The 15,888-nt window shown below is 42.5% G+C and overlaps 1 protein-coding gene across 2 annotated transcripts; it reads left to right on the top strand.

Annotated features, from left to right (window-relative positions):
• Positions 1-1,609: 1,609 nt before the first annotated feature.
• On the top strand, positions 1,610-15,274 carry LOC122565218 (perilipin-3-like). 2 transcript variants are annotated; one of them, XM_043720972.1, is made up of 8 exons: positions 1,610-1,754; positions 2,074-2,147; positions 5,392-5,587; positions 6,953-7,035; positions 7,789-8,074; positions 8,470-8,657; positions 10,554-10,694; positions 13,972-15,274. In XM_043720972.1, exons 2-8 carry the CDS (start codon positions 2,076-2,078, stop codon positions 14,335-14,337), a joined length of 1,332 nt encoding a protein of 443 aa, XP_043576907.1. In that variant the 5' UTR covers positions 1,610-1,754; positions 2,074-2,075; the 3' UTR covers positions 14,338-15,274. The 2 variants fall into 2 exon arrangements, with proteins under 2 accessions (XP_043576907.1, XP_043576906.1); XM_043720971.1 differs by having other exon boundaries at positions 1,615-1,754; positions 13,969-15,274.
• Positions 15,275-15,888: the final 614 nt, after the last annotated feature.

Below are 15,888 nucleotides of genomic sequence, written 5' to 3'. Positions count from 1 at the left end.
GATTATGCACCACCAGCAGTGATACAACATTGTCCCCATGCCTGAAACTAGACTCCCTGAATAAGTGCTCTGCTCTGCAATGGTAAATGATCACTAGGAGGGCAGAGAGAGTGCGACAGGCACACCCTTCTTAAACAAGTGCGCCATCCCCACTGACTGGTGGGAATCACCTGCCCTAGAAACACACAAACTGGAGAAGAGATGTCTGCAAAGGCACCAGCCACTTCAAACATCACCAAATACAGCATGTGGAGGCCTAATACAAGCAGCAGAAAGAGTGTGCAGAATCCAGAGCATCGCATCCACCCAGCCTCCTCAAACACCGCCTGGGGCTCCAGGATTGGACTGTTCAACCACCACAGAAACCACCTCACCCCACACTGGAAGCCTCATCCTCACCCCTGAAGAACTTGCCAGAGAAGAAGTTATGTTGCAGTTGTACGGGACATTAATGAGGTTGCACTTGGAGTATTGTGTTCGGCTGTGGTCACCTTGTTATAGGAAGAATGCTATTAAACTGGAAAGAGTACAGAAGAAATTTACAAGGATGTTGCCAGGATTCAAGAGTCTGAGTTATAGGAAGAGGTTGGACAACCCAGGACATTGTTCTTTAGACTGTAGGAGACTGAGGTGGTGGTGGTGGTGGTGGTGGTGGTGGTGGGGGGGGATTCCCTATAGAAGTGTATAAGATCATGAGAGGCATGGATTGGGTGTCTTTTTTCCCTGGGTTGGGGAATCAAGGACCAGAGGGCATCAGTTTAAGGTTAGAGGGTAAAGAATAAAAAGGAATCTGAGGGGGAACTTTTTTTAACGCAGAGGGTGGAATGCATTTGGAATGAGCTGCCAGCAGAGGTCGTTGATGTGGGTACATTGAAAAGGCATTTGGACAAATACATGGGTAGGAAAGGTTGAGAAGGATATGGGGTTAGCGCGGACGGAGACATTTTAGTCAGCATGGACTAGTTTGGGGCAAAGGGCCTGTCTCCATGCTGTAGGACAGTATGACTCTAATTGAGGACTGATTCCTGTGATATTCCATTAGGTACTGAGAGCTTCACAATGAGGGACCTCCCCAGTTCCCTCAATGAAACAAGCCAGGGTTTCCATGTCGGCTTTTCACTTGCCACCACCTGAAGATGACATTACTGTCTCATGCATGTCTTTCATTCTGTCATTTAACCACCTCCTACTTTGCAGCTTAGTACTATATCTGTCATTCCATTGTGTCATTCCAAAGAGGCGTGTATTTTTTCCCATTCCCCCATTTAAGAGTATATTAATGTGGAAAACCTGCTAATCCTGATTAGTGTATTTACAATTCGTTTGTCTCTCTGTAGATGCTGCACGATCTGCTAAATATTTTCAGCATTTTGTGTTCTTGTTTCAAATGTTCAGCATCTGTAGTATTGAACACCTAGGTATAATGAAAACCAGTAACATCTGAAAATTCTGCACACACTGGTCGACAGACCAGCTTCCCCCAAAACACCCGAGTAAGGATTAATTGGGTGGTGCAATGGGAGACGGAATGAACGGGGATAGTCAAATTGTCATCGTTATCCAATAGTATCTCGGCTCAACTCTGTACGTGCATCAAACCCCGCCTTCAGGCTCTTGATGGATCCACACCGCCTTCAGTTTCACAACCTCCGGGTTGATTGCCTGGATCTCTTGCCAATCATTTTGTGAGCCTCACCCAATATTGGAAGTCTGAAATCCATTGCCCAAGTTGCAGAAAGCGTGAAGAGCAGTAGGTAAGTTTATGTGAAGCGCTTTGCCTGTTTACAAAGTATTTAATCACTTTGTAGTTCTTGGGTGCGTCTATTTTGACCGAAAGTTTTTTTTTAATTGTTAGAAGTAACTCTGTTTCTGGTGAGTTCTGTCATGGGCAGACTTTTTTTTCCCCACTGAGTTTCCGCCCAACTTTATTAACTCCGCTATTGTAAGAGCTGCTGTAAATCGGTCCTTTGCTTTACTCCGTCATTCTGATCTCACTCTCGGTAGTTGGGGATAGCAGATGCAGAGTGAGTGGTAAACTGGCTGATTTTAATTCTAATGTTGTTTGCTGATTAGTTATGGCGTCAGAAGTGGCCGAGAATGTTAAAGTCTCCGACCTCACCGAGCACCAGGAGAACCGAGATCAACAGGTACTTTCTCTTCTTTAAATATGACCCCAGATTTTCTAGGGTTTTTTTTTCCCTAAAATGTTCACTAAGTACTGCAACCTAAGTAGTGACCTGGGAAATCCTTCCATTGTGTAACTTTAGTGATCTAGTTTGTCACGAGCTTGGGTCTGGTCGTGCAGGGGAAATGCGTTCTGTTCCAATGGGAAGTACTGTATTACTCAGTGCCTTGTGACCTTTGTCCAAGTTTATTCTAAACTATGAAATTCAACGCGTGATTTAAGAGCTTGCGATGTTGCTGTTTGGAGATTCAGCCGCCCTGCGATCTATTTCAACAAATTAATCTTAAAACTAAAGGTGTAGGTAGTGAATTTAGAGCCTGACATTCATTTTGAAACAGTTTCACCCCACGCCAGTTTAAACTTGGTTGTTACTTTTTTTTTCCTTACCCTGCTAATTTCTTGCACTTGAAGTGAGGGCAAAGGTTCAGCGCTTGTGAGGGATGTCTTAGTCTTTGAAACTAACTTCTTTTTGAATTCTCTTGAAATGGATGCATGGCAGTAACTAAAGCAGTCTAGAGTTTTGAAGGCTGGGTGGGGGCTGGGAAGAGTTGCAGAATAGTACTTGAAGTACCTTGGGTCACTGAGCCACAATTGAGTGAGAGGATTTTCAGGAGCTCCAGGTTCTGAAATGGATGTGGTCACCAAAACTAGGAGTGAGGCTGATGGACTGGGGAGAGAAATCTTGTGGGATTAGGAGAGGAGGATATGAGCTTGGGTTTTTCTCTGCTCTGATCTCCCCTGTCATTCTGATAGAATGCTAATGTCATAAAAGGAGCTATTCAGATCCAGATCTTTCCAATATTTTTCCCCCTGTAACCCTACAATATTTAATGTTAGACTGGTGTGTCTCAAACGTTCAGTTGAAAGTTGAGGAAGGGTCACTGGACCCATCAACTTTGATTTCTCTCCACAGATGCTGCCAGACTTGCTGAACTTTTCCTGCAAATCCTAGTTTTAGTTTGATCCTTCATTGATTTGTTTCTGTTGAGTCCAGGCCAAAAATTGCAATAACTTTGCAGGTACATGATTTTCTTTCACCTTTTGCTTCTTTATTGATTAAAGCCACTGTCCTCTTCTCAAACCTTCTGCCAATATAGAGATTCTTCCAGGTGAGTCAGAGGTTCCCCTGCTTCTCCTCCAACCTAGTTTATTGTATCCGATGCTGACCGACGGGTCTGTTTTGGTGCTGTACAACTCTATAACATTGGGGAGACCAAACGTAAACTTGGCATGTTTCACTGAGCATCTCAGCAGGGGCTGACCTGACCTCCCAGTCACTAGGAGAAAGTGAGGACTGCAGATCAGAGCTGAAAATGTGTTGCTGGAAAAGTGCAGCAGGTCAGGCAGCATCCAAAGAGCAGGAGATTAATTCCTGAAGAAGGGCTCATGCCCGAAACGTCGATTCTCCTGCTCCTTGGATGCTGCCTGACCTCCTGCGCTTTTCCAGCAACACATTTTCAGCTCCCAGTCACCACCCAATTTAATTCCTCTTCTCACTCCCTTTCTGACATGGCGATCCTCCGCCTCCCCTATTGCTACAGCGAGTCAGACCACAGATTGGAGGAACAAACACCTCCTCTTCTGCCTGGGCAGCCTACAGTCGGAGGACTCCACATTGAGTTGTCCAATTTCAAATAATTCTGTGTACCTTATCTTCAGCTCTCCTTACACCCATCCCCAACCCTGAAGAAGGGTTACACCTGAAACATTGACTTCTCCACCTCCTGATGCTGCCTGGCTTGTTGTGTTCTTCAGCCTCTAATATGGAGTTTCTACCCATCTACTGTGAGGCCCCTTGTGATTTTGAAAACATTCGTCAAATCTTTTTCCTGATCTCTCTTCAAGGAGATGAGAAGTTCTCCAATCTACTGAATTGCGTAGTCTTTTCCTGCATCACCTTGAATATGCAACCCAGAAATGGACATAGTGCTGCAATAGAGGATGGACCGTAATCAGTTATAAGGTTCACTTTCTTGCTTTTGTGTTCTGCTACTTTGAAGTCCATAGGACCATATGATTTCTGAGCAGAAGTAGACCATTCAGCCTGTTGAATAGCAGACTTGATGAGTTCATGGCTGATAATCCTTAACACCCCTTCTTCCTTTTTCACCACAATCTTTGATTTCTTTATGGATATTTTAAAAATCTATTTTTTTTGTCACGAGTATAATTGAAGATTTGCTTGACCATTTTATTGGTCTAGCATACCCTAGTGCCTTCTGGCATCTATGTAAAAGTGTTGACAGTAAAATAAGTTCTAACATTAATGAATTCATGGGATGTGGGTGTTGCCATCGCTAATTACCAAGAGTGCAGTTTGTTCAATCATGTTGCTGGAAGTCCAGAATTACCTGTCAGCCAGACCAGATAAGTAGGGTGGTTTTGTTCCCTAAAAGACACTCTCCAGTAAAATCTTTTTTTAAAAGTAAAGATCACTTGCGTGAATAGGTTCCCCTTTTTTTATTCCAAAACCAATTGCAAAGTTTGTGTCATTGCAACCAAAAGCAGATTCCAAAGGCATTTACTTAAGACTGATAGGTTATAGAAGATTAAACCTCCAGCCTTAAAACTGGACAAGAGGGCTAGAATTCTGTCTTGTGTAAATAAAAGAATTGTGTTTCCAAGAGTCAAAGTTTAGGAGCTGTATATGATTAAAAGTTAGTGGATACAGTAAACAGGATGGGTATTTGATCAGATTATTTGCTTGTAGTCAGTAAACATTACGCACAAAGTTTTTAAAAATGCTGGAAATACCTATATCTGCCATCTGTGGAAACTGCACATTTCAGATTTTTAAACTTTTTTTTTAAATGACCTGAACTAGTGAGGATTTAAATAGAATTGCAACAAGGAAAATGACTTGCAGTCTGGTCTACCAGAACACTTGGCAGTTACTATGGTTGATATATACTGGTTATTTTGGAGCTAGGACTATTATGTGAAATCATATTTCATTACAAACTAGAGTAACTGCAGTGGCTCACGTATACAAATTGACTTTTTATAGAAGGTTTTTTGTGTACTCCTTTTTATTAGGATTGTGCAATCTTTTTATTTCATAACTATTTCCTTGCACCATACAGTTGCTACAAAAGTTCAACTGTACATGAATGTTGTCTCTACTACTGTCCTGAGCGAAGTATTTCTTGAGGCTTGCATCATTGGGGTGCATTGCTGTGCAATGATTTCGTGACTTGTATTTTTAGAATGTGGTGGACAGGGTGACTAACCTGCCTCTTGTGAGCTCTGCCTGTGAAATGGTATCAGCTGCCTACAACAGCACCAAGGAGAATCACCCGTACGTGAAGACCATTTGTGATGTTGCTGAGCAGGGAATGAAGACTATCACAGCTGTGGCTGCCAGTGGTGCCAAACCAATCGTGGACAAGCTGGAGCCTCAAAGTAAGATTGGAGCATACAGCATTTCAGCCCACTGGAATTAAGACACGTGTCCACCGTTTTTTTTTTTTAAATGAGACTTGTATACAAAAGTGTGTGAACGCACAAGAGTTTTTCTGAAATGTCAGCTTGAGTCTGCTTATTGCACACTTGAAAGTTGAGCTTGGTGCCCAACAATAATCAAAAGGCAGTAGATGTGAATAGTGCATGTTCTCTCTTAGATTCCACTTGTTGCCAAATATGGTTTAGGCTAGAAATCTAACTGCTTTGTGACTATATCAAAGTACAGAGGCATTCAGCTATAAGTAGATGCTGGATTAGTGGTGCTGGAGCTGTGCTCTTCCAGCACCACCAATCCAGAATCTGGTTTCCAGCATCTGCAGTCATTGTTTTTTACCTCTATAAATAGATGCCTAAAGACTATCCTTAATGTTTTTTATAAATGATACTTAACTTGTACTCATTCTTTTAACACTCTTTTTAAAGATCTAAAAACCTTGAATGGTAACCACAGGCTGGTCATGCATCAGAGTTTCAGCTGACTAAATTGTAGGACCAAACCCTTTGAGTGCTTCAGAGAATCCTGTTCTGTTTGTTAAAAATGCAAATGTCTGAAATATCATAACTAGATAGCAACAAATATAGCTGCATTAGGTCTATACAGCACCAATATTAGTGTGTTTTTGCTTTTCATCAGTACTGAAGTATCATGTCTGCTGCTACTCCAATAAATAGTCCTTTCCCTTTTTTTGTTTTAATAAAAAGTGAAAAGTTATTTTGCCTTTGAAAGAAGATACACACTAATAGTCAATTGAAGTTTCGCTTTTTTTTTGTAGTTAAATGCTAATAGTTACCTATAGCTATATCCGTAAACTGAATCCTATTCTGAAGCGCTCTTTTCCTGTCTTGTATTTTCAGACTATTAAAGATGGGTTCCTGGACAAACATCCAAAGGAATCCTGAGCATTTAGGTGTTGCTCACTACAGCCTGTGCTGTAAAGGAAGTCTCGGTTGAAGCTCTGCAATAAAATTGTGTCTCTAAATTGCAAGCTTCATTTCAAGTTTAGTGACTTCTTGCAGTTGTCCTTACAGCCATGTTTAAGTGGTGATAACAGCATTTACCAAATGTAATTGCTGAGCTTGTAGGCCATTTCAATTTGTGATGCAGTATAGAAAATGTGCTTCAAAATCAAATGCAAACATTTAAAGCTTTTTCTTTTAAATGTTAACTTTTTTAATCTGTAAACATTTGGACCCCAGTTCTCAACTCTTTAACAACTTTGCATATATTTACCTTCAACTATGAAATGAGGCAATTGTTCAATGTGATCGTGGATAGATTTGTCAACTTTTTTTTTTCTTGTTCAGTTGCTGTAGCTAATGAATATGCCTGTAAAGGCTTGGATAAACTGGAAGAGAAGCTTCCAATCCTTCAACAGTCTACACCCCAGGTAAGAGAAACTTCTGCAAGGTGACCCAGCGGATGGTATCTAACCTTACCATTCTATCACTAGGAATATTGCACTTCCAACTCAATGAAGCCTTCTTTCACTCTACTGGCTCGTCTTGCTCCCTTTAATGGCTGCTTTAGATTTTTTAAACTAGTAAGAGGGGCAATGATTATACCTTATGATGTTATCAAATTAATTTAAATACCATGTCTTTTTAAATTTCCCCTCAGTTGTATGTTGATTGAAATGGTGTGCATTGTTTAAAATTGCTTTCTGTATGAATTAAGTGGACAATGAAATTTTTAACTTTTTTTTAAGATTAGATGACATTACAGTGTGGAAACAGGCCCTTCGGCCCAACAAGTCCACACCACCCCGCCGAAGCGCCACCCACCCATACCTTTGCGTTTACCCCTTACCTAACACTACGGGCAATTTAGCATGGCCAATTCACCTGACCTGCACATCTTTGGACTGTGGGAGGAAACCGGAGCACCCGGAAGAAACCCACGCAGACACTGGGAGAACGTGCAAACTCCACACAGTCGCCTGAGGCGGGAATTGAACCCGGGTCTCTGGCGCTGTGAGGCAGCAGTGCTAACCACTGTGCCACCGTGCCACCCATAACGAGCCCACACCGACCCACCGAAGTGTAACCCACCCATACCCCTACATTTACTCGTACAAAGTATTTTTATTTTTAAGTTTGACTTGGCTCTATATTGAAGTCTTTTTTTAAAAATATAAATACAGGTTGTTGCTGATACCAAAGAGATGGTTTCATCCACAATAACTGGAGCCAAAGATGCAGTCTCCAACACAGTGACTGGAGCGAAAAATGCAGTAACTGGTGCTGTAGATATGGCCAAGGGAGCAGTCCATGGCAGCATAGAGAAGACCAAGTCAGTGATGGCTGAAGGAGTTAACACTGTCATGACGTCCAAAGTAGGGCAGATGGTGGTCACTGGTGTCGACAGTGCACTCAATAAATCTGAAGAGATAGTTGATCACTATCTTCCTATGACCGAGGAGGAATTGGGTAAGTAACGTAACTAATTTTGTATTGCTTCAGAGCACCAAGCCATTGTTTTGAATCCGTTATATGGTTGTGCATATTGGGATATTGGTGGTAGGAAGGAAGGAGGAGGAAAAAATGAGTAATATAGTGTTCCTGGAGGAACACTATCTTTCTTTATTGGAAAAGCAGGAGAACAAAGTAAATCCAACAGTGGTAAATAGTGTTCAATTAGAAATTATGAACTATTCAAAAGTTGTGACTAAATGTATTAGTTTGCAAATAGCTTAAATAGCTTGTCTTGAGAACCTTAATCAGATTTTGTGTAAGCAAACAATGCTAATATTATAACCAAACTTAAAATGTAAAAAGATCTGCCTTAAATATCACTGCTTTGATTTGAAGATTTCTCTTTTCAGCAAAACTAGCTACTTCTGTGGAAGGCTTTGAGGTGGCCCCAGCACAAACGCAGAGTTACTATGTGCGCTTGGGATCTTTATCTTCAAAGATTCGTCATAGAGCTTACCAGCACTCTGTTTCTAAGATGCAGAAGGCAAGACAAACCAGCCAAGATATTATGGCTCAGCTTCACAACACTGTGGATTTGGTAAGGATCCAAAATTATTGGCTGAATTATGTTTGTAAAAGTGGACTGAAATTTATTCCTTTTCTTCTATGATATCTCAGATCAAATGATGTCCTGTAGGTCTTTAACCTTGCTGTTCCTTCAGCTACTAGAAAGCACACGTTCTTCTGTCAAATTGACACTTAGCTTTTTGAATGTTTATTTTAGATGGTTGTTACTGAATAAAGCTTGCATTTTGTTAAACAATATTGTTTCAACATTAAACTTTAGTTGTGGTGTTATTCTCCAATATAATACCTCCTCGCAACTAAGGCTTGTCCCAAGTCTGAACTGGACTTTTGTTTTTAATAGGTACTTTCTTAAAAGTAGTAACAAAGGCCATTATTTTGTCTCCCAGTTGTAATTCAAAATTACAAACTAGGTCCTGACTGTCCTCTGTTCTGAAATCACAGATCAAATCAGCATTCCACATCCAAGATGCAGTAGGACAACTAATGTAGTTCAGCTGTGTCTCAATGTGATGGATTTGATTAAAAATGAACAATTATCAGACCTGCTGAGTGGCATTAATTCACCACATGAAATAGGCAGGATTCCAATGAGCTGCCTGAAGAAGTGGTGGAGGCTAGTACAATTGCAACATTTAAGAGGCATTTGGGTGTGTATATGAATAGGAAGCTGAAAATGTGTTGCTGGAAAAGCGCAGCAGGTCAGGCAGCATCCAAGGAGCAGGAGAATCGACGTTTCGGGCGTAATAGGAAGGGTTTGAAGGGATATGGGCTGGGTGCTGGCAGGTGGGACGAGATTGGGTTGGGGTATCTGGTTGGTATGGATGGTTGGGCTGAAGGGTCTGTTTCCCTGCTGTACATCTGTGACTCTATGAACCAAGGTGATTTCAAATTATCAATGACCAGTTGAGCAGAAGGTCTTTCCAGATCTAGTGTGGCTTTTTTGTTTGTTTGTTTGTTCTGTTACAATAACTTTAATAATTGCAAAGAGGAAAGTCTGGGGTGTAGTTTAAAAAAAAAACAATAGTTCATATGTCAATGACCCTTCAATACTAATGTAACTTCTTTCTCACTTCATCTACACTCATTTAAACTGAAACCATGAACAGTTTTCCAGAATTCAGTAAGATCCTGGATTGGTGTTTTTGGAAGCTCTCGCTCTCGCTCTCGCTCTCGCTCAAGAGGGAGAGAAAACTAGGAACAACAGACTAATTAAACAACAAATGCTGTCGCTCTCGCTCTCGCTCTCGCTCTCGCTCTCGCTCTCGCTCTCGCTCTCGCTCTCGCTCTCGCTCTCGCTCTCGCTCTCATGAAAGAGGGAGAGAAAACTAGGAACAACAGACTAATTAAACAACAAATGCTGGAGACGACTGTGGGTCAGGCAGCATCCATGGAGAGGGAGCAAGTTAATGTTTTGAGTTTAGATGACTCTTCATCAGATGAAGCATTTGGACTCCAAACTTAACTTGCTTTCTCTCTCCATGGATGCTGCCTGACCTGTAATCTCCAGCATTTTACTGTTTTCAGTAGAGATTGCAGAATCTGCAGTAATTTGTGCCTATTACAGACTAACTAGCCTCCTACCATAAAGAATGGACTCCAATTGAATAAGTGGTGTATTTGTAATTGTGTTTAAATGTCCCTATTAGAGTTTACTGAGGATGTTAACTGATAAATTGAAGTGGGTGTTTTCAACCGAGACGACAAAAGCCAATTGACTCTGTTTGTGACTCGCATGAGGAAAATCTTGCTCAAAACCACCTTGGTTTTCAAAACTGTCACTGCACTCTATTTGGATTTTCTATTGTATTTCAGCTTTCAAATGCTGTATGGAGGGGCAACACTGGAAATTATTAGTCTACCAGTCAGTTCAGTCTACTAGCATTTTTGGGTTATGTATCTTTCACAGATTGAATTGGCCAGGAAAGGAGCAGATTCCGCAAATCAGAAACTGCATGATGTCCAGGAGAAACTGCATCAGACCTGGATTGATTGGCAGAAGAAACAGGCAAAAGGTCAAGTGGAGGAAGAAGGGGTTCAGAAGCCAGAGGTAAGGATTTCAATCTTATTCTGGGATCATAAGGTGGAACTTGGCAAGTTATTGTGAAGAGATGGGAAAAAAAAACTGCAGATGCTGGAATCTGAAGTAGACCACCAGGAGGCTGGGGGAGCACAGCAAGCCAGGCAGCACCAGGAGGCTGGGGGAGCACAGCAAGCCAGGCAGCACCAGGAGGCTGGGGGAGCACAGCAAGCCAGGCAGCACCAGGAGGCTGGGGGAGTCAATGTTTCAGGTGTAACCCTTCAGGACTGGGGGTGAGTGTAAGGGGAGCTACAGATAAATGGGGTGGCAGGGACAGGATGGTGAAGTGGGGATGGGTAAAGACAGGCAGAGGGTACGACCTGGTCAATGGGAGGAATTAATCTGGTTAGGGTGTTTGTGGGGGAAGGGAGGTCATTTGAATTTGGAGAACTCAATGTTGAGTCCTCCACACTGTGGGCTGCCCAGGCGGAAAGTAAGGTGTCCCTCCAATTTGCGGTTTGGTTTGTGGCAATGGAGGAGGCCAAGGATGGTCATGTTGGGAAGGGGAATTTAAAATGGGCGGTGACTAGGAGGTCCAGTCCATCCCTGCAGTCCTGACAGATAATTGGCAAACTGTTTCCTAAGTTTACGTTTCTTCTCTCTGATGTAGAGAAGACCACATCGGAATCTTCTGATGCTGTAAACTGGGTTCAAAGAGAGGCAGATGAACCCCTCTCACCTGGAAGGTCTGTTTGGGGCCCTGGATGTGGGTGGGAAGTGGGGTGGTGTACTGGTAGGTTTTGCATCTTTTCTGGTTGCTGGGGAAGGTCATTGTGAAGGGCATACTGCCAAATAAAGGAAACTTCATAGAATCCCTACTGTGCTGAAAGGGGCCATTTGCACTAACCCTCCAAAGAGCATCCTACCCAGACTCCTCATCCCTGTAACCCCACATGAAGTGTTTAGCATGGCGAATCCACCTAATCTGCACATCTTTGGACTGTGGGAGGAAATCAGAGCACCTGGCAGAAACCCATGTAGACACGGAGAACATCCAGACAATAGGTGTAGGAGTAGACCATCCGGCCCTTCGAGCCAGCACTATCATTCATTATGATCGTGGCTGATCATCCGCAATCAGTATCCTGTTCCTGCCTTATCCCCATAACCTTTGATTCCACTATCTTTTTAAGAGCTCTATCCATCTCTTTCTTGAAAGTATCCAGAGACTTGGCCTCCACTGCCAAGTCTAAACTCCAATTAGACAGTCGCGCAAGGCTGGAATTGAACCTAGGTCTGTAGAGCTATGAGGCAGCAGTGCTAACTATTGAGCCACCATGTCATCCAGTCTGAAACGTGCCCAGGCTATTTTAATTGAAGCCACCACCTACATTACACAAAGGGTTAAATCCCTTACTTCAAAGCAGTGAGTTTAAAGAGAAACTTGTATTCTAGCTGGTAAGTGCAATGCTTCACAAGTCTCCCAGGTCAGTTGTCAATCGATTATTTAATCCCTGATGTTTTCTCCAAAAGGACAGCATAGCATGTTTCTCCTCCTGTTAATGGTGTAACAGCCACTCTCTAGTATCCTTAGTCCCAAGTAGGTTACTGGACATCTGAAACAATTCATCCAAAGCTCTTTTAATTTCGGATTCTTTCTGTCCTGAATTACCCTTTTTTTAAATGTCTCGGTTAGCATCTTGACCATAGAACATAGAACAATACAGCACAGAACAGGCCCTTCGGCCCACGATGTTGTGCTGAACATTTGTCCTAACTTAAGCACCCATCCACCCCCCCTACCTTCCACCCTTCACCTTTAAATTTATGTCCCCTTGTAACACTCTGTTGTACCCGGGGAAGAAGTTTCTGACTGTCTACTCTATCTATTCCTCTGATCATCTTATAAACCTCTATCAAGTCACCCCTCATCTTTCGCCGTTCCAATGAGAAAAGGCCTAGCACTTTCAACCTATCCTCGTCTGACCTATTCTCCATTCCAAGCAACCTCCTGGTAAATCTTCTCTGCGCCCTCTCCAAAGCTTCCACATCTTTCCTAAAGTGAGGCGACCAGAACTGCACACAGTACTCCAAATGTGGCCTAACCAAGGTCCTGTCCAGCTGCAACATCACTTCACGACTCTTGAATTCAGTCCCTCTGCTAATGAACGCTAATACACCATAGGCCTTCTTACAAGCTCTATCCACCTGAGTGGCAACTTTCAAAGATCTATGAACATAGACTCCAAGATCCCTCTGCTCCTCCACCTTACTAAGAACCTTAATGTTAACCATGTATTCCATATACTTATTTGTCCTTCCAAAATGGTCAACCTCATACTTGACAGGGTTGAACTCCCATCTGCCACTCCTCAGCCCAGCTCTGCATCATATCTAAGTTCCTTTGCGGCTGACAACAGCCCTCCTCACTATCCACAACTCCACCAATCTTCGTATCATCTGCAAATTTACTGACCCACCCTTTGACTCCCTCTTCCAAGTAGCCACCTGTTTATCCAAACCAGTTAATGGGTCCTTTGTAATGATCAGTCTTGTCACTGGGCTCCTAGCTGCATGAAAGTGCATGCCTGACCCTGGTCTAGCCACTGCAGATTGCTTTTGAGGGATAGTGGGCTTGAACCACTAACTGTCCTTTGTAGGGGTAGCATGACTTGTAGATATTGGTGTTGCTGCTCTTTCCTTATTAGGAAATGGAAGTCCTGCATGTGCTGCGCCATGGAAATTTTTAATGCAGTGATATCAAAATATATTTTTAATTCTAACCTGGGAGAGGTTTACTTTTGTTTTAATAGAATTGGTCTCACTTAGGTGTTGGCAGCCTTTAAGTGGTAAAAGTAAGCCAGTGCTCTTTATAGCTATGTGCTTCATAACTGGACCTTCCTGGTAGTAGAGAGACATTCTCTACTATGGGACAGACTCCTTGTGACCTGTGTAATAGTTGCCTTGTGTCAGGCAAAGCCTGCAATGGGAATTTTCAGCTAAGATATCTGGACAGTTAGCGTGAGCATGACCACTAGCTTTGCTCCCAGTTCTTCCCCCTGCCCCCCCTCACCCAGCCCCTAGGTTCAACTGCAACTGAGACATTCCTTCTCCCTTTCTACCTACCCCTCTCCCTTTCCCACTCCAACTCCTCCACCCAATTGCAAACAAGTAACCTTTCTACATTAAATTAATGTAGTAAACTGTCCTTTTGTATTCAGTAAGATCCTTTGTGTTGGGATCCCTCAAATTCACCAAACCAAAAGGTGACCAGATTCTGATAGTGTCTCCCTTTGTGTTGCAGCAGCTCGAATCCCAAACCCTAACCATGACTCGCGGTCTCACCCAGCAACTACAGACGACCTGCCTAACTCTCGTTTCAAATGTACATGGCCTCCCTCAACACGTTCAGGACAAAGTGCAGCAGATCCGCAAAACAGCAGAGAGTATCCACACCTCGTTCTCATCTGCCAATTCCTTTGGTGATCTTTCTGGGCAGCTCCTGGCACAAAGCAAAGAGCAGATGCTGAAGATCCGGGAGTCCATGGATGGGGTGATGGACTATGTACTTCACAACACTCCACTCAACTGGATGGTGGGTCCATTCGCTCCACAACTGACAGAGCGGCCGCAGTCAGAAGAGATGGTTGAAATGGATCAAGTTCAAAATTAGACATGACCTGCTTAGATTGATATTAGTGGGTGGTTTATCTCCTGAGACAAACTTTTATTAGGTTTAGTAATCTGAGAATTTGAATTGACCTGGCTGGTTTGACTAAATTGTATTTCTGTCTACACAATCGGCAAATGTGTAACTTTTTTTTAAAATCTGGAGTCTCTTAATTAAAAATCCCATGCTTACTTAACTGGAGATGACTAAAATGCACAATGGCACTGGAGCGGATGACGCAGAAGTATTAAGTCTATAAAGTCTAAAGATTTGGTTCTCCATGATATTCATATCTGAATTTTGACATGTGAAAATCATATTGCAATCCTGACTATTTGACCAAAAGGTTATTCTGATCCAATTGGAGTGTGACCTGTGGTGGTTTTTTTTCACTTCTGCTGTTGTATAAAGTTCTAAATCTACAACTTCAGGTGTTTGTCTTTTGGAACATGTACAAGACAAAATCATGTAGTTTTGATTGAGTTCTGGACCTGAATTTTAAAAACTCATTATTGTTAATCTTTTGAAACCTTGAAAGAGCTAGGTTATCTGCATCTTCAAAATATGTACAAGACGCGCGATAAAGTAAAAGTGGCAACATTGGTTGACTTTTTTTCTGGTTTCAAATTGCTTGTCCTCATTATTAATTTTTGAGCACTTTATGTGCAATTTTAGCCAATTAGAGCACCATATACCTGGAGGTTTGCATCACTTTAAGGTTTTTTCAGTGTTTCCAATAAATAAACCAAAACCAGTGCTGTCACTTTATGGAAAATTTAACCATATTGTACTGTAATATGTAAAATTCTTATTGGCTTTTCACCTTTATAATCTGACTAACTACTAGACCTGTATAAGAGGTTCCTTTGGCAGAGGATAAACACAAGTGGATTAGTAGCAGATTGACTTGTTTAAAATAAAGTGCACATTTCATTTCTAATTGTGACTAGACATTTTGGATTTATGCTGGCTTTTTTTTTAAAGTTTATATGTTCAAGCTTGTGTAACAGTATGTAATTTGGTATGGTAAATTAGAAATTTGCACAGTGGGGATCCAAGATGGTGGCGACCCAGCAAGTCTGAGTCTATAGTGCTCCTCCCAAGACTTGGGCAAAGTGGGCCACCCACCCCCACCACACTCACCAAATCACTTAAAATTGCTGTTTAATTTAATTAGTTGCTTAGTATTAAATTTAAACAATCTAATCTTTAGTAAAAATGACCAAAGGGAAGGGACCCACAGCTCTCAGCAAGCAGGAACCCCTCCCCCACCCTCTCCAGCTGCAGCAGAGGCGTCCGCAACCGCCCCGGGGGACTTACCTACAGTGGCGAGCCTTGTGGAAGTCATCTCTAAAATGGATGCGAAGACCGACGCTTTCATTGAAGAATCCCGAAGCCGCTGGGACTCACTCTCGGCCGCGCTGCAAAAGCACGACCGCGACTTTAAAGAAATCGAGCGCCGAGTCGGAGGGGCGGAGCTAAAGGCTGCAACCTCCGAAACTACAGCCCAATCGGCCGTGGATCGGGTCCGGACTCTCGAACAGCAAGTCCGGA

This window comes from Chiloscyllium plagiosum, chromosome 31 (assembly GCF_004010195.1).
Source record: "Chiloscyllium plagiosum isolate BGI_BamShark_2017 chromosome 31, ASM401019v2, whole genome shotgun sequence".
NCBI classification, from domain to species: Eukaryota; Metazoa; Chordata; class Chondrichthyes; order Orectolobiformes; family Hemiscylliidae; genus Chiloscyllium; species Chiloscyllium plagiosum.
Note: the sequence above shows the minus strand (reverse complement) of the source record. Positions and strands in the feature narration are given on the sequence as shown.